Genomic DNA, 27,959 nt, shown 5'->3' on the forward strand with positions numbered 1-27,959 from the left:
AGAAAGGCTCACTTCTCCCTCATTATGAGAAGTGTGAAATCTTCTTGCGAGAGTTTGGATGAGACAATAGCATGGGGTGCATGGTACTTTTACTAGCAGAGCCCTTAAGTGCTTATTTGGGCTACAGGAATCTCATAGCTATTGAAGGAGGGCATTTGCTGGGGCCCTGCAGCTGCTGAGAAGCCAAATGGTAGCAGCCAGGAAATCAGCCCTATGTTAGGAGTACAGCAGAGAGGATGGAAGTGCTTGTGGAGGGAGGAAAGGGATGCTGAGGAAGGGTGCTGCTCTCAAATTGTCCTCTGCGCCCAGCTTTAAGATGAGCTGCAACGTGACCAATTGCTGTAGATGAGGAGGCCTGTCCCAAAAACTACAGTAAAGCACAACCATCTTAAGGGCATCAAAGTTATGTTATGCATGTTCTTTTCTTTTCAGTCTGTTTTCAGTTAAGTGCTTTGTACAGTGAAAATACTGATACCAAGGAAGATGTTCATGCTTTGTAGCCTAGCATATAAACAGTTTCAAGATAAGAGAAACAAGGTGTGGGGATGTTCTGGCAACTGATGGTGGAGGCCTCTTATTTCCTTGTTCCAGTTGCTCCTATGGTCCTGGATGGATTGCTGTGAGCCTCTTGTGTTAATTATCACATTGCTGTCAGACCTGGATTCCAGTTGGCCATTGTCCAGTATATTCAGGTTTAACCAACAGAGTGAGCACACAATTCAAGCACTCCTTTAACTTTAGTGAGTGCATTTTATAATATGATAGGATTTCTCTGAGATCGATATGAAATGTGCCCCCCCCCCCAAAAAAGCTGAGGTTGAACTGAAGCTGTGGAAACAAGGTTTGTTTGTCTCCCCCACCCCCAACTGGGCATTCTCTTAAAGTAAATACGCCTTTGCTTGGTATTTTTGAGCAGACTGCCATGCAAACCTATCTGAACCACTACGCAAGATAAGAGGAAATGGTCAGCAATTTGGGAACAAGGGGGATTGAGGTCCACTGCAGAGCTGGGAAAGGTAGTGCTTAAGAGTGATGATAAAAGGTGCCTTAGGTCGGGCATAAAGTGCAATGGGGACGTAAGCAATGGGAACAGAGTTTGCAGAGCTTTTACTACCCTAATAGCTTGACTTGAGAATGCCTTCACTTTCAATTGGCACTTCAGAGTAGTTTAATAGCAAAGTAGCCTGAAGTGGGCTAGGTTTGGTAACAAGCACTGGTGCATTTTCTCCTGTGGTGCTTTGGTCTCATGGTCTCCTTGTACCTGAAATATGGTGGGGACTTCTGTTTTCTTTTTTAAAATGACAATGTAGATAAGTGGTGTGTGTTAAATGTACAGTATGCACTCTGTCTGCCAGTTGGGGTGGGGGGAGGGGTGCTGCCTATAAATCTGTATATTTGTAGATATTTATATATAGCATAGTCTGAGAATCAAGTGTATACAAAATAAAAAGATGTACACAGAGGGTGCAGAGTAGAATTCATTCCATTTGGGGTAGGATCATTCAGGATACTGTTGCTCAGACTGTGATTGCATGAGTCCATGATTCAGAGATGGCATTTGGCCATTGAGTTTATTAAACTATATCACTATCCAGATACTAGTGATTTGTGGATTAAATTTTGTGACCAATGTTGCATTAATTGAACTAATGTGACCTCATGCTCACCAACCAGATGCTATGCCTGTGATAAAAAAGCTTGTTTGCTTCCCTGTAACATGTTGGTGCCAATTCAGTCTCCCTCCCCACACTGATATCTCTGAGTAAGCTTTAAACTCCACATTAGTCATAGGGGAAACTGCCTAGGAATACAGAACACCTGTGTTTATTTTTGCAGTTTGTTGCAGTTGACACTTTTGAAGGCTATCTTTTCTTAAGCTCCCAGTTTAAACAAGGAGATTCCTCTGGCTATCTGTGGTGAATACACTAAGAATGCAAAGTTGACTCCTGACCATCTTATTCCATTATATTGGAATAGCATGTGTGCATGATCTTGGAAAGACTTCTGTTAGCATGTCCATTTTGTATTCCATTTGTCAAATATTTGTCTGGACCATAGATTTAGGTCATAATGAAAGCAGGTATGCAGGTCAACCGAACAAGTACAAAACACAAGTGATTACAAAACCTGTATAAAAGACAAATAACCTACCCCATGAGCATCCATGCAATGTTGTCTGTCCTCTCTTTGCTGATAATGCAAATGAAGTTTTCCTTTTGCTATATCAGGTCTGTCATTATATGCAGGAAATAGTGAGGTCTACAAAAAGTTGAACAAATTAAAATTAAATGAAAGGTGAGGGCAGAAATTATTTCTGACCTCATTATGGACAATCAAATAGCAAAAGATATCCTCCACTGTATCAGCGTCACAAATGTGATTTCATATATTATGCTGGGTGTTTCTGTAACTCTGCTATTGGCAGCAAGGGGCATTGTTGGAACTGAGGAGTAAATGTGGGGGCGGGGGGGCTGTAACTCAGTGGTACAGCATCCTAAATTCAGTACCCCAGTATTTCCAGTCAAAATGATCAGGTAGCAGGTTATGTGCAAAACCTCTACCATGGATCCTGCAGAGCCATTGCCGATCAGAATGACTCAAGGAAAGCGTTTTTATGCTCATGTTTAATCATTCATTACCAAGGAGTGGGTTTGGCTGCTGTGGCAAATTCTTCAGAATTAATGGAGGATGTCTATCAATGGTTACTAGCCATGGTGACTTATGGGACCCTCCACAATCACAGGCACTAAGCCTCTGAATCTTAGAGCCAGGAGGCATTAGGGAAAGGCCTCAGCCTCTATTCCCTGTTGTTGGTTGTCCAGAGGAAATGAGTGGCCACTGTGTGAGACAAGATGCTGGATTAAATGGACCATTAGTCTTATCCAGCAGGGCTCTTCTTCTGTTCTTAACTGATTTTTAAATATAATCTTCAATCACATTTTGACAACCTGTTTTGTTTTTGTTTTAAAAAAAGACATGGTGGGGATATGTAAAGGAACTGTCCTTTGTATCTGAATGCTCCCCTTTTGGGGAACATAATGCATTCTGTTGAACTAAGCCTTAGCTTAAGCTCACAAAAGCTTCCTTCCAGCTGGTGCATATTGCTGAAGTTGGATCAATGGAGATGTAAGCAGTTTATTTTCTCTTATGACCTATGCCTGTAGCACCAAGAGCTTTGGCTCTCAAAAGCTTATACCCCTCCCCCCAATCTTGTTGGTCTCTAAAATGCTATTGGACTTGAATCTTTTTGCTATGTAGATTCATACCAAAATCTTACCTCACCCAAATTATTGGCAAGTTTTGATACAGGAATGTAGAATAGCAGTAAATGACGTTACTGTGTACTTGGCAGGTTTAAGTCGATGCAAAGGGGGAAACATCGCTGCCTTCTAACTTGGGCCATTTCTGAGATCACATAATTTCTTGCTTTGTTACTGTATTGCTTTGTCACTGTATTAAAGCTGGCTTAATAACAAAATATTAGCTCTTTGTAGCCCCTAAAACTATATAACTAGGTTCTTATTGTATTCTACTTAAGTTTCCAAGTAAAATTTTGTCTTGCTGGATTAGTCATCAGGGATCAAACTGTTTTTGATGTTAAATGATGGCTGCTGAGAAACTGTTTTGGAAACCAAGAAAAAATGCTGTATTCAGAGTCAAATGACATTGTTAAGAATGTTCCTAAATTCAGGTAAATCTAAAAAAAAAAAAAAAACTTTGATATTCATTAGCCTTGTGAAAATGTTTTTCTTGAAACATGTATTTGACTTAATTCTGTGAAATTGCCTAAAATTCAAGGGGAGGATAAGGGACTGCATAAAGATTCTTGCTATTTTGGATTTTGATTTGTTTATTCAGTCAGCTTCAGAATCCTGTCTAAATCTTTGCAGGTACCTCTGAAGTATGCTCTTTCCTTAAAAATGAATTAGTGAGTGTTATGCACTTAAATCCACTCATAATAAAATTCTACACCGTAGTTGGATTAGTGGCAGCAACTATATTAATTCTTGTGGTGTTTTGTGAAGACACATGTGATACAGATATTGACAGTTGCTGTTGTTGGAACCTCTGTAGTAAAGGACAAATCATTACTCACCCAAATCTGCTCTACCCAGCATGTTAGGGAAAAGACTGTGTCTCAGAGGTAGAATATCTGCTTTTCATGAAGCTGCCAAGTTCAATTGCTGGCATCTCCAACTAAATGGATCTGGTAGGACATGATATGAACAATATTTGCCTGTGTCTCTGGAGAGCCCCTGCAAGTCTGAGTAGCCACTACTTGACCTTGATGGACTAATGGTCTAGTTCAGTATAAGCCAGCTTCATGTTGGGACCACTGTGTATCACTCTATCAAATTACTGCCATTTGGGGATTGATAGATCTCATAGGGTGTTATGCCAACTTGCAGCATTTAACATTTAATTGGTTTTATTTGGTCTTCATCTTTTGCTGGATATTGGAGACCAGGATACTGAAATACTGGTCATGGGATTAGTTTGCCAAGACGTATGGTAGAAATTACTTTTCACTTGCCTTGTACCTAGACTCATCTGATGCTCATGAGAAACCTTTAGGAATAATATAGCTGACTTCCACTTGCCTTTCTGCTTTGCTGAGCTGGCTGCATTAATGTGGACATTCTGATGGACTCTTGTTAGCCATAAAGAAGCTACTTGGTCTCTTCCTGTTTTATGTTCTTGCAAGGTCAACCAAACCAACACTTAAGATGGCCGTTTCAGAAATCCAGTTGGTATGGAATCATGCCTAGATTGTAATTTGGAATGTTTTGTATTTGCAAAGCTAAAGTCTCAAGCACACTTGGAAATCCAAATGAAACAGTTGGGCAGCTTGCTTCAATGAAAAGCTCTCTGTGTTTACATTTCAAGTTTCTTCAGGCTTTTATTAAGTTACTGGAGCCATGCTAAGCTAGGCAGCAGACCCAGTTTCCTGCACATAACTTGTTCTATGCCTTTTCAGTCAAAAAGCACAACAAACAACTTTTTGCCCTGTTGGGTTGGCAAGTGAAAGCGTTAGGAAAAAACTGGAGTAGGGGAAGTGTTTGGGAAGCAGATAGCTTGAGTACCTTTCTCTAGGGAGTGAAGTGAGAAATAGATTATTTAAAATGTACTGCTTTTTTAGTATAACTGTAAATTGGCAGAGTTTTTTGTTTTAAAAAACCTAATTATTTCAGCATTACCTTCTTTTGAGAACTGGGAGGGATAGGGACAAGTAGGTAACTGCTTGACATCGCATGATGAAATTAAAGGAACTATCTTGAACAAGTACTGAAGTTGCTTGTTGGATTCTAGCCTAACTTTTATTGGTAGCTTTGAATTCTGATATCACTGGGGCCAGTTTACCAGTTCAGTTGTGGATCTTTAAGCCTGTACTTTCAGTGCCATTTTGCATGTTTATGCATATTTTGTTTGCTTATATAGATCTTGTATGTCTCTAGCTCTGCAGATGCTTTGTTTGGCTATATCAAAGTAGTATATTCTTGGCTGTAGTGATTCTCCTAGCCCTTTTAGTCATATGAGCACGTTAGGATAATGCAGAAGAAAATATAAATTCAGTAGCTTCAAACAGAATTGATTTCTGCTGCACAATTAAAATGAATTCAAATCAGTAAGCATTTTATCAGACTGCAGGCAGCTGGCAGGAGAAGCTATGAGTGCATCAGAATAAAATTTTCAGTCTCTGTAATGCTTTGTTAGGACTGAGTTCCCACTGAAATTCTAACCAACTCTTAACAAACTAAAATCAGTCCGTGTCTGCACCTAGAATGGCACAATGTTGACACACTTGTGTGATTTTTTTTTTTAAAATAAGCTTGTATTAGAAAGTAACATGACTTGTTTTTTTACAACCATCTTATTTGGAAATTGTAAAAACTTGCCTCGTTAGTAGTAAAAAGAATTTTAATCTGTGGCAAATGCTTGTCTGTAATTGAAATGTTGTTGAACTGTGATGCCAGTTGTAGGGAATATACAGCTGTATCTTAGGATCTCTTTCACGAAGAGATTGAAGCACAAGCGTTTTACATGTACCAAACCTGTTCTAAGTGCTGCTAGTCCATAGTGCATGTGATAATGCTGTAGGGTAACAAACCTCTGTAATGGTTCACAAAGCCACTGTTACCTTTGTTACATATCCACGTCTTGGTGCCAGTTTATCTACATTATGACTTGAGATTTTTACAGCAATTCCTGATCTGAACAGTGTGATGCGATGCTTCTCTTATGCTGAGATCAGGGACTATTCTTGTTTACAAGGTTGTAAATTATACTTTTTTTCCTTGCCAAGAGTTATTGCTTATACACTATAGTCCCCAGTTGATGTGGAAATCTGATGTCTGTCTCTTGTTATACTGTACATACTTTGTCTTTATTGCATCTGAATTACCGAAGCCATAAGCTCAACCATGAATGTTACCTTAATTCACTCCATCATATATTTCTCCAAGTTTGTTGGCTGATATTGATTCATGCTGTGGTTCATGCAGATGTATTTCCAAGGGTTCAGTGAAAAGCTATCTCAGCAAGATGGTAAAAGTAGGGCCTGTGGCCATCTTTTTGTAAATCCAAAGCTTCTGCCCACTACCTTCTATTCATTGCTGTTTGGAAGGCTTGATTCCACTAAATAAATTTCAAAGTTAACACTGTGATTCTCTACAGAGCTGACATAGCATCAAGGGAACAAAACACTGTAAAAATACTGATTTGTGTTGTATTAAGTAACAAGGATGACATTGCTGGGGTTTTGCTGTCAGTGTACTGAAGACTTTCACTTTGGTTAATGTTTGCTTGGAATGTGAGTACATTCATCAGTTGTGAATTACTGTACATGAATTTTGTACAAGACCCACTCAAAATTCTATGTATTACCAGTATACAATAAAGATATTTGCTTAATTGTGTGTTTCTTGAGTTTTCAGGATTAGCTGGGCTATAAACAAATGAAGGGGTCTTTGATCTTTTCTCCTGCTAATGTTAAGGATTTTTCTTCTTTCTTGTAGTCTGTCCTCTGATCTGCCTTCTAATAGTATATTAGGGGCTAAAGGGCTCATGAAGCTTTTATTAACCCCAAGATTGCCTTAAAGTGTTCAGACTCATCTTTTATTCCAGAATAGCATGGTTTGCAGTGATGCCCTTGTTCATGACCTGAAGTCCCGAAGCCCAATTTTAGGATTATCTGTAGTGTCTATGCAGATTTGGGTTTGCTTCAGGTGACTTGGAGACAGGCTTAAAACCTGGCTGAACAATGAGTAAAATTTTCCCTGTCACTGTCCTACTTCATTTCACATTACTCCTTTAGGGTGTTTTTTTTTAAAGTTAGTGGCAACTTAATCATTTGAAGTGAATTTTACAATGGCAATTATCTCTGTATCTTAAAATAAAGACTTTCATTAAAAGGCGAACATTTCTTCCCTAGCCCCTAACTTCATACAGCAAATTAAGTGTATTTGTTTATAAAACTTATTAAATTCCTGCTTCGCTGTTTAGATAAACTTGCATAAATAGTTAAGCACCTAAGAGTCTAAGTTTCCTGTTATCTTTGTTTTTCTAAGGTATGTGAAGTATGAACACTTGGCAGAAAAATGGAATGATCACATCACTCTGTAAACACCAAACATCACTTGTGTGTGTGTGTGAAATATGCAGGTTGGCAGCAATCACGCATCTTTAAAATGTAGTTAAGAAGTGCCCAAGGTCTAAGGCCTAACATTTGAAAGCTTTTAAATTGTGGCCATTGAGTTAGATTGCAAACTTGGTCAGGTAATAGTATGTAAATTAATCTTATGAAGAACTGCAAATCCTAGCTTATTTGCAGCAGTGACTACAGTGATGTTTCTCAGATGACGAGAGCACATTATTGACCAATGTCATAGGCTATGCTGTCCTGTTCAAAACCTATCCTTGGTCATTAAAGGTTGTTAAATAGCCGGTCATCTCAGTAATTTTACATCTTTATTCTTACTCAAAGAGCTTAGGGTGACATGCATGTTCTCCTTTCTCCATTTGATCCTGACAAGCCTGTGAAGTTGGCTAGGCTATGGGAATGAATAGCCTATTTGGAGTTTGAACCTGTTTCTCCCCAGGCTAAGCCCAGCACTAGCCATTATGCTATACTGGCTCTCATTTTGGATGAGGATCAGGGTGCAGAATTGAAAGCAAAATGATCATTTTTGTGTTTTGCTGGAATGCTTCTTTGTAACTAATGTGGCTGTGAACTTGATCTTCTACTTGTTCTCAAAATTCATATTACAGGTTCAATGATATATCTGTAAATACAAAATGAAAGTCTCTAGTACTTATAAAACCAAACTGCAACGTAAGGGTGGTGTGATAGTTCCTGTTAGGAAAAACAGCATGTCTTAACCCAAAGATCCTACCCTAGGTGTAGCATCTCTGAAAAGCCAATGGCAGCTTTTCAGGGGGTCCATAATTACAGATGACTGATTCCAGGGGTCGTTTTGTAGAAAAATAGAGCTCATCCAGGAATTGTTATGCAGCTGCACCTACTATTCAAGGGACAAGGAGGTGGAACTCTCAGGAGGAGGAACTCTTAGAAAGGTTCAGGAGCTGTGCTCCTGTGAGCTCCCACTGAATCCGAGGTCTAATTCCGTTCCCCCCCCCCCCCCTCCAAAGTGCCTCTAGTGCATGTAGCATATTTGGGTGGGCCTAGCCTCCTATGGGTGAAGTTTGTGTGGTAGAAATGAAACTAGCATGTTCTTTAACAATATTGCTGAATACCTGACTTGGTAGTATGTTAAGAAGCATTCTGTTTGGTTCATTGCAGTCTCCTTTCTTTTATGTTCTTATAGACAGCTTCAAGAGGGGATTAGCCACAGTGTATTGATGAAACTTGGGCAGTGATGCTTGGTGTATTCTTGGTGCTTGGCGGGAAGGGGGGGATGACAGTGGGAGAGCTTCTAGTGTTCCGGCCCCACTGATGGACCTCCTGATGGCACCTGGTTTTTGGGCCACTATGTGACACAGAGTGTTGGACTAGATAGGCCATTGTCGTGATCCAACATGGCTCCTCATGTTCTATATAGGGCTGATTCCGCACTCACCTTTCTCCCGGGCAGGCTTCTGTTTCTGGGCGGAGCAAACTGGTGATTTCACACCAGGTGCTCTGCACCAGCATTTTGCACAGGGCAAACCCGTGATTTCCCCCGCTGCAGTGTAAACCTGTTTTTTCTGTTGATCTTGAAATGTAAACTGCTATGAAGTTTGGGTCGCCTGAAAAGAATAGTGCTACCACACATCTCTAATAATTTCCAGAACTTGTTACTTAAAATTTCTTGCAAGTGGATCTGTGAAGAGATAATTAAAGACACGTGGGGAACACATCTTTGGGTAGGAGGCATTATGAGGGGCAAGGCGGTTGGAGCTCACTAGAAGCCCTGTTCTGCGCTGAGGTTAGGAAAGCCCGAGTTTAAAAACAAAAAACCATGTATCTTATTTTTTTATTTTTTAAAAAAACACACACCGGGGGATGGGGCGATTAGACTAAGCGTTATAAGACAGATCGCCATCTTCCTTCGTCTTCACAAGTTTGGTTCCCCACTCCACTTACAGCTGCTGGAATGGCCTGAGGTCAGCCATAGCTAAGGAGTTGTCCATGAAAGGGCAGCTGCTGTGAGAGTCCTCTCAGCCCCACCCACCTCACAGGGTATCTGTTGTGGGCGGGGGGAGAAGATCTAGGAGATTGTAAACCGCTCTGAGTCCCTGATACCGGGAGAAGGGCGGGGTATAAATATGCAGTCGTCGTCTTCTTGGTTGTTCGAATATGGTCCGGTTAAAAACAAAAATGGGGTGACTTTAATTCCGCCTCCCCTTATTCGTGCAGTGGGAAAGATCTCTCGCCACAATCCCTTGGGAGAGAGCGCAGCCTGTCTTCAACTCTCACCACGCCCGAAGGACCTCCGAGGAAAGCGACGGCCGGCTGAAGCGAGCGACGCAGGAGCGCCACGCCGGCAAAACAACCGCCCGCCTTTACCGACCGCCTTGCCTGTCACGCGAGGGGCGGGACTCCTGCTCCGTCCCGCCCCCATATCCTTTTGTCTCTCTGGTTAGTGCTTACGTCATCGATCTCTATTTCGTCAGTTCCGCCAGCCTGTAGAGACAGTGTTTCCGGGTCCGGTGGTAGCATCGTTTCGGTGAGGAACAGCCGGTAAGTTGTGAGAGGGGAGTACTGTGGTTTTGCTCTTGGCTGGCGTGCTTGGGAAGGGAAGGTGGACCGCCGCTTTGTTACACTTTCCGGTAGCAGGAGCCGTGGTGGGGAGGGGAGGGGACTGGGGGCTGGACTCGATTGTTCACGGCGACTGAGAAGGATGTACTTTGGTGGAAACTTTGTTTTGGTAAATAGGGTGATCGGGAGAGGGTTTGCTTGGTGCGACTAATTACTTTGACAAGGAGGCGGTTGTCCTGGCGTTATGGTGACCACGGAGGAGGAGGAGTGGGTGGAGGCGATCAGTGACCAAGGTCCTTTCTGAGAGTCAGGTAAACTCTATGAAGAAAGGTTAAGGCGCTTGGGGCTCTTTAGCTTGGAGAAACGTCGACTGCGGGGTGACATGATAGAAATTTACAAGATTATGCATGGGATGGAGAAAGTAGAGAAAGAAGTACTTTTCTCCGTTTCTCACAATACGAGAACTCGTGGACATTCAATGAAATTGCTGAGCAGACAGGTTAAAACGGATAAAAGGAAGGACTTCTTCGCCCAAAGGGTGATTAACGTGTGGAATTCACTGCCACAGGAGGTGGTGGCGGCTACAAGCATAGAAAGCTTCAAGAGGGATTGGATAAGCATATGGAGCAGAGGTCCATCAGTGGTTGTTAGTCACAGCGTATTGTTGGAACTCTGTCGGGGGCAGTAATGCTCTGTATTCTTGGGGAGGGGCTTCTAGCCCCACTGGTGGACCTCCTCATGGCACTTGGGGTCTTGGCCACTGTGTGACACAGAGTATTGGACTGGATCGGCCATGGGCTTGATCTAACATGACTTCTCTTATGTTCTTAAGTGCCAGTGACAGCTTTTGTGCTTGTTAAGGGCTTGCATGTGAGAGTCCTGAAGTTCTGTTTGAAAGGGGAGGGGGGAGTCTTCAAAGGCAGTTTTATTTCTGTCATGCAAGCACAGAATTCACTTTAAGTGGCTGAAGACCAAGCCTAAACAGATGATTGGCAAGTACTTGAAGAGCTGTTGATGACATATGAACATATGAAGCTGTCTTATACTGAATCAGACCCTCGATCCATCGAAGTCACTGTTGTCTACTCAGACTGGCAGCGCCTCTCCAGGGTCTCAAGCTGAGGTTTTTCACACCTGGTTGCCTGGACTCTTTTTAGTTGGAGATGCCAGGGATTGAAGCTGGGACCTTCTGCTTACCAAGCAGATGCTCTATTACTGAGCCACCGTGCCTCCCCTATCATATAGAGGATGATGCAGAATTGATTTCTGTTGCCCCAGAAGGTTGGACCAGAACCAACGGATTGAAATTAAATCCCAAGATTTTTTGACTAAACGTTAGGAAGAACTTCCTGACAGAACGGTTCCTCAGTGGAACAGGCTTCCTTGGGAGCTGGTGGGCTCTCCTTCTTTGGAAGTTTTTAAACAGAGGCCAGATGACCATCTGACAGCAATGCAGATTCTGTGAATTAGGCAGATCATGAGGAGGGCTGTATCAGAAGGGTTGCATCAGTGCTTGGTTCTTGTGGTCTCTTCTCACACACCCAGGGAAATGCTGATTGACACTTCGGGGTCAGTCAGCAGTTTTTTTCCAGGCCAGATTGGCCTGGGACCCTGGAGGCATTTGCCATCTTCTGGGCATGGAGCTGGGGTCACTGAGGATGTATGTGTGTGGGAGGTATTTGTGAATTCCCTGCATTGTGCAGGGGGTTGGACTAGATGACCCTGGAAGGTACCTTCTAACTCTGTGATTCTATGACACCTGAACTCGCAGTTGTAGTGCAAGGAAGCTGACTGCTTCATTTTATTTTAAATTATCTGTGTTTGTCTGCATAGTCTGCAGGATGGCCCAGTGTCATCAATGGAGTCCACTCCCAGTCTGAACTGGCTGGGTTTTTAATGCTAGGGCTTTGTCTTAAAGCTTCACTTTCTGCATTGCCTCAGGCAAGTGCTGTGCAAATGTAACAGCAGTTTTCTAAATAGTAGACATAATCGGAAAACACTATTCAGAAGTTGGTAGCAACATGAAATACAAGCTAATTCACTGCATTCTCAAAAGCCCTCATGGTGGTTTCTGAGAGTCCTCTTTGCGAAGAATAGTTATGCCAGTTATTTTCTCCAGAAAGACAGCTTGCCCATCACCACAGGTTTTCCCTACAACATACTGTCTTCTGGGGAGGGGTTTGAGGTCATATGGGACTGTGTTGAGGCACCCATGTGAACTGAGCATGCACCCTAGAACACTTTCTAGGATCCTTGGGAATGTGCAGGAAGTTTATTAGACCCATAAGGCTTCCTTAGTAGACCACTTTAAATGAATCATGTCTCCTGAAGATAGTGCAGGCAAGAATCGTTGTATGGAAGTCACATGCACAATAGAAAGCCATGTTACCCTCTGTATAGACTGTGCATGTATATATGCAACTGTCCCATGTTTCACCTTGTCTTATCTGTCTATAAACTGCATGCATTTTATGTAGTGGAAAAAAACATAATGCATGATGCACTGCTTAATAGAATATAGCTACTTTTCTGGCATTTGCTTTTGATGATGTAGAAAGGGAATGCTAGCACTGAATGTGGTAATTTGCTGTTATCCCAAATGAATTGGAGAAAGCTAGTGTGGCAAGAAACTTTCATTATTGTAGTGAGGGCTTAATTGGAGTTTCTCTACAAGAACATGTAAATAATATTGTATCCGTGTATCTGCTCAGTGATCTTCCTTTCACCAGCATGCATATTTCTAGATGATGATTTCCAGACTGGTGATTGATTTCCAGGTATTCAAATACAAGGGGGCTTGTAGGAAAGGGAGTCTTGGGAGGGCAGAATTACGCAGGTGAGAGGGCTGTGGTCTTCCTACCTAGTACAGCAATTGGTCTGATAATGTCAATAAGATCTTCTGAGGATCAGTGTGGCAGAGCAATCGGCGAGGTTGTGAAGAGACCCAGTTAATAATTTATGGTTGCTCAGGGTGATGGTGTCAAGTATATGGAAAGGCTGAGTAGGGTGATGGTAGTTTCCCCTGATGCGGCTGAGCAGGGCCTCACCTTAGAATGGCTTCTCTAGTGTTCACAGTATTTTTCAATTTTTATTCTTCCTCCATGGAGTTCAGGGCAATGCACATGATTCTCCCTCCAGCAGTGAATTATCACAGCAACCCTGTTAGGTTGATTACATTGAGGGAGAGCAAATAGTGAACCTTATGGCTAAGTATTGAGTTGAACTTGGATTTCCTTAGTTCTAGCCTGGTATTTTAATCATTATACCACCCTGACAGAGTTAGAAATGTCAGGCATGAATCATGCAGACCAAAGCTTGTCAGTCTCTCTTAATGCTTTCAACAGAGGCATCTATTATCTGTCTCCTTAGCAATATGAGCACAAGGAGGCAAAAAAAACTATTTTAAATTAAAAAACAAAGCCGTTGGAGGGCTGGGTCTCACATTAATTTTGCTGGTAGGGTTGTATGTGTGTGTTTTAATATTGTGTGGAGGAACAGCCACTCTTTGGACCAGATGTACAAACTAATTGGAGTATTTCTTAACATCTTCTTAGAAATGCTTTTCTACTCTGGTCTCCTGTACAAATTAAATGTCTTGTGCTTTCAAGGAAGGTGTCCAAACAGGGACACTTGTCTGGCTTAGGGCCTAGAAATGTATTTCAAATTACTAGGTATTGGATCCAGTTTCTTTTCCTGAAAAGCCAGCATCAGTTTTGTGCTGTTGTTTAGCGACAAAGCACATGCTTTGCATACATAAGGTCCCAGCCTTCTTCTTGAGACAATGAGTATCAGCAATTCAGGTTCAACTTCTTGCCATTATCATACAAACCCAAGTTGTCTTGTGGCATAACATTTTTTTTTCTGGTAAAAAAGCAATACAGTAATCACAATTCAGCCAGCTGTTTAAAGACTTCCATTCATCCCCCTGCTACAGTCCAGGTTCATTGCTGCTGCCTGTTCCTCTTCATCTCAGCAACCCTTGTGCTGCATCCCTTCCCATGAGGATGTGAAAATTAAGGAGCCTTCACTTCTCCCTTGTAATGCTATGCCTGTGCACATTTTGGTTGAACATATGGTGGTGGAAAGTGCCATCAAGTCACAGCTGACTTATGGGTTTTTAAGATAAAGAGACATTGAGAAGTGGTTTGCCATGTTTGCCTCTGCAAAGCAATCCTGGACCTTCTTGGTGGACTCCCATCCAAGTACTAACTCATCCAGGGCCGATCAGGCTTAGCTTCCAAGATCACATGAGAGTGCACAAGCCTGGGCCAAGGTGGCTTACATTGATGGGGACCCAAAGCAGCTTTCTTCCCTTTTCTCTCACCATTTTATCCTTGCAGCAACCTGTAAGGTAGGTAAGTGTGTATGACTATTCCATGGTTGCCTAGTTAGCTTCCACTGCATACTAGAGATTCAAAGCTGGGCTTTCCAGAATCTAGACTGGCACTCTAACCACTACACCACACTGACTTTGTTTGGGTCCAGAGGTGGAGTAGCTAAGGAGCTGGTGCAGAGCAGTGTTAGATATGTACTACAGTAGTGGCAGTTCCCTGCCTTGGCTGTTGATGATGATAGAGGGTACTCTGCACAAAGGGGCCCTTCAATAGGTTCCTATTACCACATTCCCTTCACTTGTGTTCTGAAAATATGCACAACCTGAGGCCTGAGAAAGAGCTCCACACTGCCATCTGAGCTGTCCTGACTGGGTCTTATGTAGTACTTGGGAGGGTTGTGATTGATTGCATTAGTTGGTGCCTTAAACTGTGCTAGTGCTTGAGGGGGTATGGTGAGAGGCAGGTTTTTTTCCCCTCTGCATGTATTTTATGGGAATCTTTAAAGCTGTGTCAGAGTTGTCACTGGAATAACACTGTACTAGGGGGCTTGACAAGGACTGGGGGGGCTTAAATTACTGACTGAGCCATGTCCTACCTGTAACATGACCCAATGTAGCCCAGTTCTGTCCTGGAGTTACACTACCACTGCAGCTTGGCACTAGCATATTTTGGAGTTCTTTGGCTTCGTCACTATTCACCTACAATCAGATTAAAATCCTAGCTCGTTTTACTTTTTCCCTGCCTTGATATTGACCATATAGTTAGCCTGGTAAAGGTGTTGGAGGAACTGCCCAAAGAGTTGCCTTACAACTGTGAATATCCCTTTGTTGGATGATGGCCCATTGTTTGTCTTTCAGAAGCGTTACAAGCTCAAGTAACCTGGCATGGTGTCAGGTGGTCTTGATTTCCTAAACAAAGTACCTGTTAAAGCTGAAATTCTCAAACTCCTTCTGAGTTCCCATGCACCTACTAGGAGGGTCTCAAGACCTACGGGATACCTGTGAATGATGGAACTTCACTAGTGACTGGCTGATGCTACTAGACCAATAGAAGTGGGGGGATTTCTGTGTCACAGGATGGAGCTGCAGTTGGAGGAAGGAGCTGAGGTGCTCCCATCCTACAGAGCAGCTAGGCAGGGAAGACAGCAGCAGTAAGAAGGGCAAAGAGAAGGAGGTAATTTTCTTATGAAGACCTTTAGTAGCCCTTCCCCCATTACACAGACTCTTCTGCACTGCATTGTGGGATCTCTGTCATAACACAAAGGAATTGCCACATGCTCAGTTATCAGTTAGTTTATTGAGTTTGGGGATGGGTGAACAGAAGAGACATGAATGTTTGGCAAATTTAGAAGGAGTTGAAAAAGTTTGACAGAGGCTATTCTAAATATAAAACACTGGGAATAGGCTACTGTGTGTGTTCATGTAATTGCTTTGTTAGACTTGGTCTTTATATGTGTCTCATTGATTTTCAAGCACTGCAGGGCTAGAAGTCCCTTGAGGGAATGAAATTCACCAGATGGAAGTGAGGTCAGACATAAAGAGAGATTTCTCCAGTCCCTTTCTGTATTAGCTGGCCTTCTGATTTGGAACAATCTTGACTTTGAGGGCTTGACACAAGGATGTTTGCAAAACTGAAGAAGAAGATTGCTGAGGAAGCAGCTACTGCACCACGGCCAGGAGGGGCGGGCCGCATCCCCCGATCATTCAGCAAGGAGTCAATCACATCTGTGGGAGCAGATTCGGGGGATGACTTTGTAAGTAAATAGATCTCTATCTCTCTATCTCCCTCCCCCCCAAAATACTGGAACTTGAGGGCAACCAGTGAAGATGATGGGCAATAGACTCAAGGTGGACAATTAACAGTATTCTTTATACAACATTAACTTCTGTAATTCACTGCCATGGTAGGCAGTAATGGCTATTACGTAGGAATCTTAGAGGAATTATATTGATGGAGGATAGATCCATCAGGGTAGGCCCTGATTAGTACTTTGACGGGTGACCACCAAGGAAATCCAGAGCTGATATTGTGAGGCAGGCAATGGCAAACAACCTCTGAACATCTCTTGCCTTGGCGGGGGAAAGGTTACCATAAATCAACTGACTTGTAGCACTTGCCACCTACAGGTCCATCAGTGGCTGTTAACTATAATGACTAGATGTGACTTGCATGCTGAGAGGCAGTATACCTTTGGCTGGGTATACCTTTGGCAGCAGAAGACACTGATCTCTCTACCCCCACTGTGGGACTTTGGGGCAACTGGAAACAGGAAGTTGTACTTGATGAATTTTTCCTCTGATCCAGCAGGGCTCTCCTAGTCTGCATTTTCAAAGCCAGCAATTTATTTAGTCATGTTCTGTAAACTGCAGATTTTAAAATAAAAATCAGAAAATGTAGCTAATCATTTTTGATAGATTTGTTGTACCCAGTTTTCCTCTGCTATGAGTCTTTGCCTGGTCTAAACATGTCTGATATAAATATATACAGAAAAAGTAGGACAAAAATACAACCTTGAACATTTCCTGTGAACTCAACTTGTAAAAGAAAATCAGTTCTGTAACTCTCCTAGAGAACGAGTGATGTGCCGCTACCTCTGGCCTATGAGCTCTTTTGTAGTGACGAGCCCTTAGTGATGGTGTTTCTGAATAGTTATTGCTGCCGGGGAGAATATCTCATGTGTGGATTAATCAAGATCCATGCTGAGTCCAACAAAGTGTATCTGACCAAAGTGTGTAATCTAATCATGAGAGAGGACTGAGGAGCAGCTTGGTATGCCAGTATCTTTTAGCCACAAGGAAACATTTCACATGATGTAAAAATTACAGGAAGACATCCTTCCTTTTAATAGCCCTGTTTCCTATTGTTAGGTTATCAAGTGGGGAGATGTAGCCTTCTCTTCTTTAGAATCTGTTTCAGGATTTGAAGAGGGTCCTTCCATCTTCCTTATGCCATTAAATGTTCTAGTATGTTGGATTACTTCTCCTTCACTATAAATGAGTGTTTCTGCTTGTTTCTCTCTAACCTGCCAAGCCTTCAGATGGAAGTAGTTCCAGAGAAGACCTCTCATCTCAGCTGTTCCGAAGGAATGAACAAATACGGAAGCTGGAAGTGAAGCTATCTGGTATGTTTCCCATTGTGAACACAGAGCTGAAACTGGGGGCAAAGGTGCTGCATTCAGAAACCATAAACTTCTCTGATGTAAAAGGCGACTCAAGCAAACTTCAAAAGGGCTAGAGGCCATAGCTTATTGGTAGAGTGCATGCTTTGCACCCAAGTGCTCAATGACTGACATCTCCAGTTATTAGAACTGGGTAATAGACCTTTCTCCCTGCATGTTACCATCCTGTGGCCCAGGCCATCTACTAGGAGGCAGGATCTTATAGAGCAGATGGACTAGAACCTTCAGCTGGCTCTGGAAAAGAACTGGGAGATACCTCCTTGTCTGTCTCTGGCCAGATTTTCCTTCTGTGAAAAGAAGCCTGACTTCAGTTGGACAGAGTGAAAATTACCCAGTGTTTGGACCACTGTTTACCAAAAGCATTGAAAAAGTATTTCAAGATGAGCAGATTACCTGTTCTTTGCCTAAATCCCTGAACATTCACTACCAGACAGTACTGTGCTAGAGGGATCAAAAATCTAAATTGTTTTAAGGCAGCTTCATAGTTTTAAACTTCTTATTTGATCATATTCCTTTAACCTACCACAGCTGATTCTGTTATTGAGTGGATTATCAGTATTGTAAAGCTTCCTCACCTCTGAGAATATGTTGTTGCTGCCTTATCATTGTAAGTTTTTTGGAGTATTTTAAAGGAGGTTAGTCCACTGACATCAGGGTTGTGGTATATACAAAGATACTTGGGTATAATAGAGGCCCATTCACACATTACATTAGATACAGGTACATACCATCTTGTACACATTCATGAAATTGTCACAGACTACTGGAAAAATTGGGGAAAACATTGTTCTGCCTATTAGTCATGGGGATTTGATGGCCTCTTGGGGTAACCCCCCCCCCCCAAACCCTGAGGAGTAATGCATAAGGGAGTAGTGTGGTATCATTGTATTGTTTGATATTTGCTGGGACCCTTTTCTCTAGCCTGCTCAGTGGTTATGCTCTCAGGGGTAGGGAGATGTTCTGCAGGAGAATCTACAGAGGGCTCTAGAGGCAGCTGCAATTAAAGCTTAACTTTATGCCTGAAACAATTACCTGGAATTGCTTTGAGAGACTTTTTAAAGGGTGTAAGTCTCAGTCTGAGAGGCAAACTGGACGTTGTGTGTGACAGGAGCTGGGAAGTGGGTGCCCAATCTGTTGTTGCTCATAAGAACTGGGTAACTTATTTTGAAAGTTCTCCATTTGGCTGTGGAACACTGCAAGGGGGGAAGAGGGGCTTCTAGTTCCCATTCATCCTATTTTTGCCTGTGGAAAACACTGCGGCAGAAGCTGTTTGCCCCTTTCTCTGGCTCTACATGCCCTTTCCACTGGCAAAAGCAGTACAAGAAGGAAACTAGAAAAACCTCATGCCCCACAGTACTTTGGAGTAGAATGAAGCCTGTTTCAAAGTAAGCTACTAAGTTCTTGCTTATACCAGCAAGTCAGCTTTCCTTCCTTCCTTCCTTCCTTCCTTCCTTCCTTCCTTCCTTCCTTCCTTCCTTCCTTCCTTCCTTCCTTCCTTCCTTCCTTCCTTCCTTCCTTCCTTCCTTCCTTCCTTCCTTCCTTCCTTCCTTCCTTCCTTCCTTCCTTCCTTCCTTCCTTCCTTCCTACATTAGACATTAGATTTCTGGATCGCTCAATCCTTGCTACTGCAGGGCTCTGGGCAGTGGGCACCTGTGTCCTGATTCATGTTATACATAATGCTTAGCTTGGCCATAAAAGGTATTGGCTGGCATGGTATCCATCCCTGTCCTCATGTCAAATGTGGTCTTCATGCATCCTTGTGGCAGCAAAAATTTGAGTCTGTCTGTCTATATCTCCTCCATAGTTGGTGAGCAGTAGTGGTTATGTGTGTTGTCAAGGGAAGGCTGGCTACCTTGCCTTAACAAAAATGATTTTCAGAATAAGAAAATCATTGTCCATTTTCACTCACTTTCCCCTTTCCCGTCTCCCTTTTTTTGTTGTCTGTCCACATCCGGCTGGTGCCACCACCTCCTCTTCCGCTCAAGATTATGCCGAGCAGGTTCGAAACTTGCAGAAGATTAAGGAGAAGCTTGAAATTGCGTTAGAGAAGCACCAGGATTGTACGTATCGTTCTTATCTTTCCCTTTAAAAGGGGCTTGAGGGTCTCTGAAAGCATACAGAAGAAAGAAGGGGGGTTTCTTACTTGATCACTGTCTGCATAATTAGTTTATGGAACTTGCAGCCACATGATGAAGCGATGGACACGAGACTATATGTCTTTAAAAAGGGAACTACCACAAATTCAAATCTGTGTTCAGAGGCAGGGCAGGTCTGAATACCAGTTGCTGTGGAAAAGACAACAGTAGAGGAAGGCAGTTGTCTTCATTACCTGCTTGCAGGCATCATGGAGGCATCTTTTTGGCTACTGTAAGGACCTAGATGGAATCTCAGTTCAGTTCAATGGGCTTTTTTGTTATTCTTATGAAGACCATAGTGCTGTTAGTAATCATTCTCTTCCTCTAATAGAGAGAACTTCCACACTGTATTTCTGCCCCAGATTAGGTTAGAACCAAGGTGGCAATACCCAGAGCTAGCCAGAGGTCACTGGAGGCTTGCAGCTGAGCCTGAAGGGGAGCAGGCAGAACTTTGTTCCTGTTTTATTGATCAGGCAACAACAGAAGGCTGTAAACCAGGACTGACCAGTCCCAAGGCTTCATGCTGCCAGAGCTTGTTTTCCTGTGCCTGGCTGGAGTTTCTGCACGTCCGGGAAACTCTATGCTAGACTACAGACTCAGTTTATGACATTCCTGATTCAAGCCTGGAACCTAAATGGGCTGCTCTTACCATGAAGCAACATAAAACTGTTGCTTGAGGCCGTGGATTCCAGCCAGAGTAACACTTTTTCAATTTCCAGTTACATAATGTCATGAAAATAGAGTTGCCTTTCTGGGAGCTGAGGGAGTTGGCTTATTTTTTTGATTTAGCAGTTGAAAACATCTAATGCCAGCGTTATTTCTACATAATTTATAAGGAGCAAAGAAGCCAACCATCCGAGCAGAGATGTACATTTGTACATGTCTGAGAAGCACATGTTGCTAAATTTTAGCCAAACAAAAACAGGAAACCACAATGTATAGGAACACCATGTGAGTAATTTAAATAATTACTCAACAAACAATTCCAAGGTGTGGTCTCTAATTTTTAACACTGTATTATAATAGTTTTAAAAATTAGAGACCACAACTTGGAATTGTTTGCTGAACATTTATTTAGATTACTTGCATGGTGTTTCTAGCGTTTTGACAGCTAAATTTTAGCCAGCATTTATAGTGTCCTGATTTGTTTGCATAATCAATGCATAAGAGACACAGCATTAGAGATATGAAATTTCTGGATAGGGGTGTGCAAACCCGCCCGCCCCCATTCCCCCCCCCCTCAATTTGGGTATATTGAACCAAAAAATTTCCTGTTTTCTGAAAAATCCAGGATCCCAAGTGCGCCAGGTTTTTTTTTTGAAATCCCGGATTTTTGGGGTTTAATAGACCCAAGGAAAAAATGGGGGGGGGGGATTGCACACCAGAAGCTGTGCCCAGAGGGAGCAGTCTGCCAGCCAGCCACAAGCCGAGTCGGTGGGAGCTGTCTTCTGCAGCTTCTTGAAAGTTAAAGTGGCTGCAGAAGCCCAGCAAACAGCTGAGAGGTGGGAGCAATCCTGCTGTTTTCAAATCTACCAGTAATTCCTGAATATATCTGGGATTTTTTCAGGATTTCCTCCCCAGTTTTCCCAAGAAAACCTGGATACATTTGGGAGGCTGAAATATACCTGAAAAATACCAATAAGGTATTGGGCATATTTTCAGCTTGGATAGACCCAAATGTACGCCCTTATTTCTGGAATTTTGAAGCCATGGGGGAGAAACATGGTCCCTCCCCAGAAAACAACACTGGATATTTTGGGAAAAGCTGAAATATGTGCAATACTTACTGACCTACTGAACCTAAACTAATTTTAGCTGCCGTAATGACATAAAATGCATCATTTATACCTTATTTAGCATACAAAATTACTATACTTGAAATCTTGATGGAATTTTAAAGTTATATATGCCCTAGTTTCTACAAACAAAATTGCAAATGTACCCATTAATTGAGAGACAACTGCAAGGTGATGCACGCTGTGCTACCTTACAGCATTCAGCTTTTTACTTATGCCAAGTTTTTAAAATGCAAAGTCTATATGACCCTATTTTTTGGAATACACACTTTACCACTTGAAAAACTGCATAGTGGAATGGTTCTACAAAATAAAACTTCTCTGTTTTCTTGATGGAGTGGGCTCAGAATCATTCTCCTTTACCTGCCGTGCTGAGTTTCTGTGAGACAAGTAGAAAGAAAGGTAAATGAAGAACTACAAAGTTTTCTTTAGGCAATGCACAGATGTTACTTGGACTTGTGCATCGTATGTCATTCACAGCCTCTCTGAGGAAGCTTCAGGAACAGAATGAGGCTCACCAGGCCAGCAGGGCCAAGATGGCAGAAGGAATGACGTTAGCACTTGAGAAGAAGGACCAGGTAACAGTTCCTGTGAAATCCTTGGCATGCTCTGGGTTTGTAGAGAATCGCTAGAAGAGGTACACATTCTTCTGGATACCATGCTATCCCATGGTGCTAAATATTTGTTTTTTAAAAGGAAGAAATTTATCCTTCCAGATACCCATGGCTACTTTTATTGAAAACAATCCTCCACAACTGTATATGTAACAACAAGCTGCTATAGTATTCTTTTATTTAGATAGTAAAATTCTGTCCAGCCATGTTTTTTGCACGGAGTCATTCTGGTTTCCAGCCTATTCCAAAGCCATTCGCTGAATTTTCCATGTGCTATCATTGCTTCCCAAACCATTAATACATTTCCATCAGTCTGTCATTTCCAAGTTCCTTGTTACAATTATTTGTTGCAGTTGCAAGTGGCTGAGCAGTTTGCTTCTTTCAGCAATAATATTTGAGTTCCGCTCCATTGAATGACTTAAGTGGAATTCTGGGTTTTTGGTGTGTCTGCCCTAACTTTTGACTGGGGATTTTCCCTAGGTGTACTGGGAAAAGCTTAAAATACATTGCATTTTTTCCCCATTTTTCCATGGATTTCTTTGGCCATTGCAAGACTGAGAGAGGTCTGCCTACTAATTATTTTTTTTATGTTTTGTTTGGGAAGGTTATGGCTTCTTTGTTACTTGAGTCTTTATGGGACAGTCTGAGGAAATGAGTTCGTATTGAAATAAACGTAGGGTTGTGGTGGGGGGGGGGAATGTCTGCTAGGCTGTCAGTTATACCCTATGGAGACCAGTTCCCATAGTGGATAATGGACTATTGATCTGTGGTATCTGGGACTTTGGGGGGGCTGGTTTTTGAGGTAGAGGCAGCACCAGCTTGAGAGCAAATAGCGCCCTAGGCAGGTGCCCCCCACCAGCACCCCTGGGTGCACTCTGCTTGCCCCCCCCCGCCGCGGCCACCACGCTCCTCCCCTGTTATCGTTGCTGCTGCGGCCACCACCAGCCTCCTCCTGCCTGCCACCGCTGCACTCCGCTTCCCCCCCCGCCGTCACTAGCCTCCTTGGGCCCGGCGCAGCCATGCTCTGCTTTCGCCGCCACGCTTCACTCTGCTCACCCCACCCCCGCACTCACCGCTTGCGCGTTTAACCAAACGCACAGGCTGCGATAAGCCAATAGGGCTGTAGTCGTGGTGAGCGGGGGGAGGGGGGCAAGCGGAGCACAGCAGTGGCAGCGACAAGAGGAGCACGGGGGGCGAGTGGAGTGCAGCGGCAGGCAGGAGGAGGCAAACTAGCTGGTTGTCTTTGGCACCAGAGGCGGGGGGAGCCCAGTTCAGCGCCCCTACCTCTCAGCGCCCTAGGCAACTTCCTAGTTTGCCTAGTGGGTGAGCTGGCCCTGGGTAGAGGCACCAAATTTTCAGCATAGCATCTGATTCCTCTCTTTAAAACACCCCGCCCCCTCCAGTTTCAAAAAGATTGGACCAGGAAGTCCAATTCTATGAGCCCCAAAAGAAGGTGCCCCTATCCTTCATTATTTCCAAATGGAGGGAAGGCATTTAAAAGGTGCATGGTCCCTTCAGATATGATTGTCAGAACTCCCTTTGGAGTTCAATCATACTTGTCACACCCTTGCTCCTGGCTCCACCCTCAAAGTCCCCAGATATTTCTTGAGTTGGACCTGGCAACCCTAAATAAATGTTGTTAGTCTTTGAGCTGCCACTGGACTTTAGTCTCAGTCTGAGAAGCCCACATGTTATGGGGAATCTACAGTGCTCAGAAGGTGGCTAGTAAGAAGTTAGAGCACCTGCTTTGGTTGCTTAGTGGTAAAACAGTGCATGCAGAAGATCCTAGATTTGATTCCAGCATCTCTAGTTAAATGCTCCGGGGTAGCAGGTGCTGAGAAGTACCCTTCTCTGCCTGAAACCCTGTAGAGCAGGGTTGTCAAATTCCTGGCCCACCTAGGGTTTCAATCAGGTCTGTGGCAATTTTCTCCCCACTCCTCCACATCCTGTCCTCAACCCTTGAAGCTCCAAGGCTACTTACTGTGTTCAAAGCTCCTTCTGCTTTGTCTTTGCTGTCTTCTGGGTTTGCAAAGTTTCAAGAAAAACACAGTATGGATTTTCTATTAAGGTCTCTGCACCCAGAGTCCTTAATGGAAAATTCATCCCATGTTTTCCTTGCAACTTTGTGGTGCAATGTATTTTAATGGAGTGGAGCTAAGGCAGTATGGCCAGTTGAAGCTCCTTGCAAATCAAGGGTTGATGCTTTTATCTAGCTTGTCTCTGCTGAATGAACTGGTGCCTTGTGAGCACTCTGACTTGGGTACCCACACCGAAGGGGGATATTACACTGGAGAGTCATTGCCAGTCTAAGTAGATGGGGGTGAGGTGGGGGGAGAAGCTTGTAGTGCCCAGCCATTTCATGTTTCTCCAGGTTCATAGCATTTTATACTTATAGTTTATATTTTTAGTTTCTGCCATGATTCTTGTGCTTTTTCTTGATGTTTTATTTTAAAAATTGCATTGCCAAATCCCACTATTCTCCCACCTTTCCATTTTAAAAAATATCACAACAGTTTTAAGCATGTTTGTATTTTAAGTTAACAACAATATATTTAATTGTGTGTATCTGTAATTCTGTGTCCTTTATAAAGTTTACATCTCTGCTACTTTGCATTACATTTTATGACATGCATGGCTCTGCCCCACAAAGTTCGATTTGTGTCAGATCTGACCCTTGTAACAAATGACTTCAACACCCCTGAGTCACTGCCAGATAATACAAGACATTGCTAGATGTACCAGTGGTCTTAATGTGTACAAGGCAGCTTCATAAATGTATTATCTGATCAGTTTTAGAATGCTGACTTATCATGCCTGGGGGCGATAGTTCCTTCTTGCCCCCTCATTTCTTTCTCTCCTGTACTGGATCTAGTCCCTCAGATGATTTTCCTTCCTTCAAGGGACTGTCTCTTTAAGGAACGAGCCCTCCCCTACTGTGATGTAACAACAGCACCTGCAGCTGATGTGCTTTGAACTGTGCAGAGCAGATGGTTTGAGCTCTGAGCCACTTTTCTCATGGGCTGTGTCACTTACTGCTCAGCTCTCCCTGGTTTATTCCGAGTGTTCTTTGGTATTTGTAGTGAGGCAGCCCCTCCTTGGCCCCTTCATTGTTTCCTGTAGACATCTGGAGCAGGCAAGACAATGTCTACTTGTCCTTTTTTCCATTTCCAGGAATGCAAGGAGAAGCTGTCTCATCTTGAAAAGGTAAGTTGGTTTGTTTAGCGCTAACCTCAGATGTTTGAGTAGGCCTGGGCAAAAAATGGTGATAATTACCTTCTCGAGGATCCATCCTTCCAGCCACTTAGGGGCTCAAAGCTTGAAGCCTTACTGCATACTTTGAGCTGCTTGGTCTCTCTGCCTTTTGCTTTCTTCTCTGCACGTGGTTCAGTTGCTGTTTTCCAAGAAGCAGTGTCTGGAGCACACAGTGGGTGTGCTTTCTCTGCAAAGGAACATTGATGGAAAGTCCTCATTTCCAGGTCATTTGCCAGAGGCTGAGTCGTTCAGGGGCATGCAGCCACTCCTGAAATCCCAGGGGGCCCTAGGGCCTTGAAAATGGCCTTGAGGGGGTTGGGGGTGGGAACGTCCAGCAGCTTCCACTTAGACTCTGGTTGGCTTTTGGAGTTGCCATTTTTGTTTCCTAACCCTGTTGTGTATGCCTATCGGCCACTTAACAGGAAAGGAAGATCCTTACAGAACAGTTACAAGAGATGCGAGAACAAAGCTTGAATCTCTTCCAGAAGCGAGATGATTACGATGAGCTGGAAGGCTTTCAGCAGCAGGAACTGGCTAAAGTCAAACACATGGTGAGGCAGTTGGGGCGGGACCGGCAACTCTGTAACGTTATCTTAGTCAGCCAAGTGCTTGCTTGGTCCTGCCTTTTTCCTCCAGAACAGAAGATTACCTGTTCTCATCCTGTTTCAAGAAGATGGCAGGCTTGTAGCTTAACCTAGTGAAAGGCTGTCAGGTGGCAGGTGTAGGGAAAAGGCCTTTATTTGCCTGATATTTTGGTGACGTAACTGCTAGTCAGGATGGACAGCACTGGGATAGATGCACCCAGTAACTGAGTCATTAAAAAGCAGTTTCATACGTCCAGGGTTTGATGAGCCTGTCTGCTAGGCTCCAGTCTCTCCTTGCATCTGATGCTGCTGTACTTCGCCCATTCTCTCCTGCTGCCACTGCTGGCCCTCATTCCTCACTCTGTCCTTGCCTTCTCTTTACCTCCCATATGGTAATTCTGGGGTGGCAGTGTTTATCTGTAACTGTCACGATGGTGTAAAAAGTTGCGGTATTGCAGAAGTGCCTCCCTTGAACTGCTTGATGTGTGTGCTCAACCTTTTTTTTAACATCCAGCTTTTGAAGAAAGAAGAGTCCCTCAGTCAAATTGAGAGAGAACTCGAAGCCTCTAGGAAAGAACTCTCCCATGTCCGAGAGGAGCTACGTGCCTCCACCTCTTTGTCCACCCGTCTGACTGCTGAGTTGCAGGAGCTACGACAGCAGCATGCGGACCTGGAGGCAGAAAGGTGGGGTCAATCTTGCATCTGGTTTTTCTGCTTGGTTCTTGGTGTGAGCGTGTTGTGTGGTGGGAGGGGCTTGACTATCTGGGGATGATTGGGCAGATGTGGGGGAATTCCTTTGGGTTAATGCTGTTAGATCTCTTGGGATGACCTAGAGTGAATTAGCATTGGTGGATTGTTGTCTTCACTCTGTTTGAAGAAATGTTGAGGGATCTAAGTCCCGAATGACCACATCATTGTCTCAAGCTTTCAAGACCTCGCTGACTGATGAGCTAGTTTAGACCGCAGGTGTAGTTGGGGTAGCCACTCATTGCTCCTGTCTAGCTCTGATCTGTCTGGACTAAATTCCACCCCCACACCAACCTGACTAGTATCAGTTACCACACTATCCAACCCCACCAGTCGTTGCCATTCATCTTCTCTTTGGGTCTCTATCAGGGAGAAGAGGGGGGTATATATAAATATTAATGGCAAATCCCTGCAAACCGATGGACAGCTATATGTGCATGTTATGAGCATCTGTGATCTCATCACTTGCAGCTGTTGACTAATTGAACGTGCAAAGGCTTTAAGAATGTTTCTGTTCCTAATTGGCCTCAGAGCTTTTGGATACTTTTGGAGAAGAGCTAGGAAAGAACCAGTTAACTCTTCTTTACATTGGCTCATCTTTGGCCGGTGGGTGAACTTTTTTTCCTTTTTGCGAAGGGATGAGCTCTTAGATGCAGAGGAGAGTGCAGAGAATAAGATTACCAACCTGGAGCAGCGGGGCCATGAACTTCAAGCATACATCCAGCAGATGTCAGTAGATCTTCAAAATGTAAGCTGGGAAATGCATGTGTTTCTCCCTTCAGTATTCATCCTTCCCTGCTGTCAGAGAATGCTGCCACAAGCTACTGTGCCCCAATGAGTACACACTTAGTAGCATGCCTAGGTTTGTTTCCAAGGAATGTGTGACACAGCATAATAGCTGGCTTGTTAACCTCTTAGTGGAGTTCAGTTGTGCAAAGAATCAGCGATTCATGAATGATCTGAGAACAGTTAGTGATGAGGAGTGGCTGGAAGAATGGGGGGTGGATTGTCATCCCAAGATGAGAAACGTGTCTCCCCCCACACAGCCAGTCATCTTACTCAATATTGGTTGGATAAATGAGCTTCAAAGCAGTTGAGTGGTGGCTCTATTTGCAAAGGTT

At 43.4% G+C, this 27,959-nt stretch overlaps 1 protein-coding gene across 4 annotated transcripts in view; it reads left to right on the forward strand.

The window, feature by feature from the left end:
* The first annotated feature begins 10,085 nt into the window (after positions 1-10,085).
* GOLGA1 (golgin A1) overlaps positions 10,086-27,959 on the forward strand; it is a 32,173-nt gene continuing 14,299 nt past the window's right edge. For 3 of the 4 annotated variants that reach the window (XM_060250932.1, XM_060250934.1, XM_060250933.1), the window contains exons 1-9: positions 10,086-10,180; positions 16,005-16,285; positions 17,563-17,653; positions 19,696-19,770; positions 22,122-22,219; positions 25,427-25,459; positions 25,930-26,058; positions 26,606-26,775; positions 27,475-27,586. In XM_060250932.1, the coding sequence (XP_060106915.1) occupies positions 16,151-16,285; positions 17,563-17,653; positions 19,696-19,770; positions 22,122-22,219; positions 25,427-25,459; positions 25,930-26,058; positions 26,606-26,775; positions 27,475-27,586 (843 nt within the window). In that variant the 5' untranslated portion in view covers positions 10,086-10,180; positions 16,005-16,150. The remainder of the gene's footprint in view (positions 10,181-16,004; positions 16,286-17,562; positions 17,654-19,695; positions 19,771-22,121; positions 22,220-25,426; positions 25,460-25,929; positions 26,059-26,605; positions 26,776-27,474; positions 27,587-27,959) is intronic. The other variant, XM_060250935.1, reaches the window with a different exon arrangement.

Source organism: Heteronotia binoei, chromosome 12, assembly GCF_032191835.1.
Source record: "Heteronotia binoei isolate CCM8104 ecotype False Entrance Well chromosome 12, APGP_CSIRO_Hbin_v1, whole genome shotgun sequence".
In the NCBI taxonomy this organism is placed as follows: Eukaryota; Metazoa; Chordata; class Lepidosauria; order Squamata; family Gekkonidae; genus Heteronotia; species Heteronotia binoei.